Here is a 7,191-nt window from a genome sequence, read left to right on the forward strand (position 1 = left end):
TTTTGAATACGAGAGTGATTACCATTAAAACCTAACGTTTTTACGTAAGTACCAAGTTACAAATAAATTTGAAAAAACCATATACTTTCCTTAATTAATTCCCTTCCTATTTGTAATTAGGTTTTCTTGTTCAAAATCAAGAACTACCACTTTCCTCATCTATAATAAAAACCCAATTAGGGTAATTATACATACACAAGTTAACACTCTTATTCTCCAAAGTTCTTGTGGAGATTTCACTGAAATTTTTATTACGTCATTACAAAAACAATGGAAATTACTCCCCAAGATTCAACAACAAAGAGAAAACATGTTCATTCCGCTGCCATGGGATACAACGAGGAGGCTGAAGATGAATATTATCTGAAAAAGATCCAAGAATTAGTAAACGAAAAGATGAAGTTGTTAGCCGAGCAACAAGTTAAAGAAGAATCAAAGCTCAAACCTCCCACTGAGATGAAAAACAGTAAGCCGATGGTGATCAGCAAGCGGAGGTTGGAAGAGTTCATCACGAATGAGATGAATGGCAAAGATTTGAAACTCTTGCTCAAGAAAACACTGTATGAAAGTGATCTGAGTAAAAACCAGAACAGGTTGAGTATGCCGATGAATCAACTAGAGAAAAATATTGAGTTCTTGACAGAAAACGAGAAACACGATCTGGAGAATGGAAAGGAGTTTGAGGTGGGATTGTTGGGGCCAAGATTGGGATTGCATAAGAAATCGATGATGATGAAGATGTGGAGATTGAAAAGCACAAGCAGTTATGTGTTGAAGACTAATTGGAATGAGTTTGTGGAAGAAAACAAGAAGGATTTGAAGCCACATTCAGAGATTCAGGTCTGGTCTTTTCGTAAAGACAACCAACTGCTCTTTGCTCTTTTATGCGTATAGAGAGTTTTTAGTTTATTTATGTTCTTTCATTCAACTTTTTATATTTGATTAATAGAGAGAAGAAGATGATATTGATGTTATCTGATTGGATATATACTTGATTATCGGAGGTTGTCTATGGATTTAACAATTGAATTTTGATATCAGATTTCAAAAACAAGATGTCTATTAAACTTAAATCTTTTAAGTTTTCCGCTTAAGCAAAAGTTTTTGATTCGTTATAATCAAATACATTCTTTATAAACATAAAATTCTGATTGTGGAAGATGGCGACGAACAAGTTTGATTGTTGTTCATGTTTGAAGATGGCGAGAAACAGGGTTAAAGTTTCCGGCGTTCTGGAATCGAAATCCTTTTCTTCATCTTCAATTTCGTCTTTCTCAATGGATATGGAAGTTTCCGGCGACTCGAAGTAAAATATTGATTTTTTTGAAGTAAAAACAGAACATGTTCTTTTACCTCATCCGAGACATTAGATTAGGGTATAGTTTGAAATAGAAGTGACGATGCCTGCTGATGCTTCTAATTCAAGTTTATGAATTTTCTTAATTATAACTTTATTTTTTTCAATAAGTTGTTATAACATTTTCATAATTTCTTTAATATAAATTAAACTTTTTTAATAGTTTTTTGATATAAATAGTATACTTCAATAAAAAAAAAAAAAAAAGTCGTATGTATAACGACAAAAATGCATCAAGATATGGTTGCTCGGTTTCATAAAACTAAATTGTTCGAGCAAGAATCGTACAAAAATTTTTACGATTCTTTTTCTTGTGGGATCTTGGTGGGTTATTAAATTAAACTTCAAATTATTTGAAACTTTGATAATTAAACGAATAAAAAGACTGGTTTCAGTCTTTTAGACCGGTTTCAAAAAGAACCAAGACACTAACGGAAAAAAATCAGCTTGAAAAAACCAAATAAGACCAAGACTGTTCCAAAAAAATATCGGACTGCTTCGAGCCAAACTTGAGCCAGATCTAAAAAAAGACTAGAAAAAAGTTTGTATAAATATACATTTTCTATTAACAATATATTTTCTAATCACAAATTACACAAATTCTTTTTTTTTTCTTTTATTAAATTTTATCGTAACATTTTTATTGGAGGATTTATGTAGAAAAGTTTTATTATTTTGGAAAAAAATTAATAAAATCCTAAATATTTTTTAAACAGAAAAGTCTTATTATATATATATATATATATATATATATATATATATATATATATATATATATATATATATATATATATATATATATATATATATATATATATAACTTTTTCGTTAATTTAAGCAAAATGTTAAATAATCAAGACTTTTATGTTCAAAATATTTTACGACTTTATCAAAAAACTTCTTAAAATAATAAGATTTTTCCGAATAAAAACTTTTTTTATTAGTTATTAATTTATAATTTTGGTGTTAGTCATATGTTTGATAAACAAAAAACCTCAAAACCAGAAAATAATGAAAAAAAAACCCCCCGAAATCAATCCAAAAAAGACATGATGGCAAGACCATACTAAAAAGACAAAGATCAATCCAACTGAAATTGGTCCAATATAAGATCAGAGCAAAAAAGACCTTACCAATACCGATAAAAAAAATCTAATAATTCCTAAACTCGTTCTAAATAGACTTAACCATTTCAAAAAGGACCTAAAATACCAATGTGCATCTCTAATATTATTCTTTGGTGGGTTGGTTTCATCATAATTTTCATGTGATGTTTTTATAATCTTGCATATTATAACTAGGCCCGGTCCATTACAAAGCATGTAGCAGTATATTTAATTGTTATTTTAGAGACAACATGTTGTCTAGTTTGAAGTAAAAACAGAACATGTTCTTTTACCTCATCCGAGACATTAGATTAGGGTATATTTTGAAATAGAAGTGACGATGCCTGCTGATGCTTCTAATTCAAGTTTATGAATTTTCTTAATTATAACTTTACTTTTTTCAATAAGTTGTTATAACATTTTCATAATTTCTTAATTTAATATAATCAATTAAACTTTTTTAATAGTTTTTTGATATAAATACTATACTTCAATAAAAAAAAAAGTCGTACGTATAACGACAAAAATGCATCAAGATATGGTTGCTGGGTTTCATAAAACTAAATTGTTCGAGCAAGAATCGTACAAAAATTTTTACGATTCTTTTTCTTGTGGGATCTTGGTGGGTTATTAAATTAAACTTCAAATTATTTGAAAGTTTGATAATTAAACGAATAAAAATATTGGTTTCAGTCTTTTAGACCGGTTTCAAAAAGAACCAAGACACTAACGGAAAAAAATCAGCCTGCAAAAACCAAATAAGACCAAGACTGTTCCAAAAAAAATATTGGACTGCTTCGAGCCAAACTTGAGCCAGATCTAAAAAAAGACTAGAAAAAAGTTGGTATAAATATACATTTTCTATTAACAATATATTTTCTAATCACAAATTACATAAATTCTTTTTTTTTCTTTTATTAAATTTTATCATAACATTTTTATTGGGGGATTTATGTAGAAAAGTTTTATTATTTTGGAAAAAAAATTAATAAAATCCTAAATATTTTTTAAACAGAAAAGTCTTATTATATATATATATATATATATATATATATATATATATATATATATATATATATAACTTTTTCGTTAATTTAAGCAAAATGTTAAATAATCAAGACTTTTATGTTATATATATATATATATATATATATATATATATATATATATATAACTTTTTCGTTAATTTAAGCAAAATGTTAAATAATCAAGACTTTTATGTTCAAATTTTTTTACGACTTTATCAAAAAAACTTCTTAAAATAATGAGATTTTTCTGAATAAAAACTTTTTTTATTAGTTATTAATTTATAATTTTGGTGTTAGTCATATGTTTGTTAAACAAAAAACCTCAAAACCGGAAAATAATGAAAAAAAAAACCCCAAAATCAATCCAAAAAAGGCATGATGGCAAGACCAGACTAAAAAGACAGAGATCAATCCAACTGAGATTGGTCCAATATAAGATCAGAGCAAAAAAGTCCTTACCAAAACCGATCAAAAAAACCTAACAATTCCTAAACCCGTCCTATATAGACCTAACCATTTCAAAAAGGACCTAAAATACCAATGTGCATCTCTAATATCATCCTTTGGTGGGTTGGTTTCATCATAATTTTCATGTTGATGTTTTTATAATCTTGCATATTATAACTAGGCCCGGTCCATTACAAAGCATGTAGCAGTACATTTAATTGTTATTTTAGAGACAACATGTTGTCTAGTTTGGGTTCGTCACTATACATTGCTTGTCTCCATAGATGAAGCTATAGAGACGACATGCCGTCTCTATATGTCGTCATGGTAGATGCACCTGTAGAGACGACATGTTGTCTCTATAGATCCACCTATAGAAGCGACATGTCGTCTCTATAGGTATGCCCATACAACTGCTCTTTTTTTCTCTATAATTTTCCAATTTTCAAAGTACAAAATTGCTAAAGCAATAAATTTACAAAATAGCTAATATGGTAAACTTAATTGCAAAACATTAAAATTCCATACAGTCTTAAAATACTATATTATTGTAAATATAATTCATATGAATAACAAAATTATTAACTTAAGGAAATTTGCATAATCACATGTCTTATCATTTGTTTACATAACACTACATTCTATATGGTTTCAAAAAAAAACACCATCAACAATGGATTACTTCTCATCATATTGTGTCCTTCTTTGCTCCCTAAAGCTTCTTGCACTCTTCCCACTTTCATTATCTAAAACATCATCATGAATTCAATTTTAATCATTTTATTTTTGAAAAAAAAATGAAAATGATGAAAGAACTAGGAAGAAGGAACCTTGATCTTGATCCATGGCATCCAGAATGCAAAGTTACTGCTTCTACTGGAAGATGCTAAAAAAGCTACCAATGTTCGACTAAGAAATTACATGTAAAGGTTGTCTACGTGTATTGGAGTTGCATCATTTTAAGAGGTCTAGTAGTAGTACCTATATTACATACATGGTAAAGTTAATAAAGAAAATATTTAAAGCAAAGAAATGATGATAGTCACAAAGTTGGTAGCATGATGACATTGTAAGTCATACATCACCAAGTTATATTATTGTCATATATCCAAATATACAACACTTAATGGCAAAAAGAAAAGAAACTGGAGCTTGGTAGTAGACATAAATTAGGCACAAAATTTTTCATTTGTTTAATTATATCAACAGGTGAACGTGAGCAAATCTCCTTTATTGCACATACTAATTTCATGAGGTGGATACGAATTCACATATCTTGATCATCTTGATTATTAGATGATACTGAAATGTGTTCCTTGTGAGCAAGTCTGTTCACTGAAGAATTTGATGCCACTCTTCCATTAACAGAAGGTGTAGTACCTACCGTACATAAATGTATGGTTAAGTGAAAAACACTGGAAAGTAAATAAAAGATGGTAGAAAGTTGTTAATATTGACAAATCTCCTTTAATACACATTAATTTATGAAGCAAATATGATTTCACATTCACATACCTTGTACATTTACATGTATTTGAGTTGCACTTTAGGATACAGTGTTAGCTGAAGAATGGACATTATCAGTTGGCCATTCAGCACGGAGTAGCTCTAGACTTTAGTTGCTAAAGAGGATGCAACTCCTATTCTTGTTCTGAAATTAAACACAATATAGAAATTAACAATAATCATATATAAAGAAACTTGAATTAATAAAAATCACTTTCATTATATATCCATCTTTGCTGCCTCTGCTTTCTGCTCTAATCTTTAGTGGTTTTACACACAACAAAAAATTGTACACACAACAAAAAATTGTGTTTTTACTCCAAGAACAAATGAAAAAATGAAAAAGAAAGTATTACCACATGAAAAATGTTCATCATCAACTAACCTTTTGCCTCTTGGAGGCTTATTGACTTCATTAAAAAGTCTTTGCCTTGCTGCATCCAGCTCCTCAACCAGTCCTCCTAAAACTTGAAACACTTCTGGAACCAGCATTAGTAGCCCATGCCTTACATTTACATTAGAAATAACAACCTAAAATAGAAAACTTATTTGGATTTACTTTTTTATGAACAAGAATGTGTAGTAGTTGTAAACTATTCCAGTGAGTGTGAGAACTATAATATAGAACCTTCAATCCATGTCAAAGATTTGTTGAACACCATCAGTCATAGACAACTTGTATTGCTCTCGAAGAGGTTGACTAATATTTATTATCTCATTAACCTGGAAAAACACATTTATATCAGTTTGACGCATATGGAAGCCAATCCCTAATGATATTTTAACGTATAATGGTCCAGAAAGATTCTCACAAAATAGAATACTCTTACCTAGAATTTGATCAGGAGTTATTGGATACATTATGTTAATGAAAGTTGAAATTAATGGACCAAAATGTAGATGACAATTGTTTAAAGGTATGCGTTGTGTGCTTATCGGTTCTTTTGTTGCTTAAATTCAAAGTATAGTGTGAATTTAAGCACAAAAAAACATTAAGCAGACATTGACATATAATGGTGATATAGGATGAATTAAGTACCATTTTTGGTTTGTGTGAATCAGCTAGACCACTGATGGCTGCATATCTGAAAATATATAATGAAGTGGAGCATTATCAAAGAACTTATAAAAGTCTAAGAGAGATAAAAACAATCGAGTCGTTTAGAAATGAAAAAATATAACACAATAAGAGATTATAAATGGAATAATTATAGAAAGTGTTGAATTGTTTTACTTTTTCCTCATATATGAAGGCAATGCAAACTGAGAACTGCAATAGTGAAAGAGTCAAGGAGGATTGGGAATAACAGGAAATACCTAACTGGAAATACAAATATCTTTGCTTAATCAACCTACTTTATGAGTAAATATTGTTTTACTTATCGTGTTTAGGTTTCTAACCAAGACAAACAACATAAATAAGTTATCTAAAAGAAAAACAAACTTTAAAATACCTCATTTTCAATTAGTTTGGTGAAGAAACGTTCAGCCTGAACTGCAGAAATGTAACGACCCAAATCCTCATTAAGTAAAACATTTATCAGAGTTGTTCCCAAAATCATTCATTGCAGAAATCATAAGTGTGTGCACTGCGATCAATCCGAGCCCTTCATTTCCAATCAATGATTCCTGAAACCATAAACAAAATTGTAAGCACGAAGCTTAGTGAGTTTCCCAAAGAATACGATACATACAATCTACATATCACATATCCTGTTAGCTATAAAAGCTACATGTATCACACTTC

At 29.2% G+C, this 7,191-nt stretch overlaps 1 protein-coding gene and 1 long non-coding RNA gene across 2 annotated transcripts; one reads left to right on the forward strand and one right to left on the reverse strand.

Annotated features, from left to right (window-relative positions):
• The first annotated feature begins 270 nt into the window (after positions 1–270).
• On the forward strand, positions 271–979 carry LOC128133404 (B3 domain-containing protein At3g25182-like). Its single transcript, XM_052770820.1, has 2 exons — positions 271–840; positions 950–979. The coding sequence occupies exons 1-2, from the start codon at positions 271–273 to the stop codon at positions 977–979; spliced, it is 600 nt and encodes a 199-aa protein (XP_052626780.1).
• A 3,911-nt stretch (positions 980–4,890) lies between these two features.
• Positions 4,891–6,807, reverse strand: LOC128133802 (uncharacterized). Its single transcript, XR_008232101.1, has 5 exons — positions 6,484–6,807; positions 6,073–6,167; positions 5,830–5,975; positions 5,454–5,589; positions 4,891–5,318 (listed from the first exon to the last, which is right to left on the reverse strand). It is a non-coding gene; the product is annotated as an uncharacterized LOC128133802 (long non-coding RNA).
• Positions 6,808–7,191: the final 384 nt, after the last annotated feature.

This window comes from Lactuca sativa, chromosome 4, assembly GCF_002870075.4.
Source record: "Lactuca sativa cultivar Salinas chromosome 4, Lsat_Salinas_v11, whole genome shotgun sequence".
Classification (NCBI taxonomy): domain Eukaryota; kingdom Viridiplantae; phylum Streptophyta; class Magnoliopsida; order Asterales; family Asteraceae; genus Lactuca; species Lactuca sativa.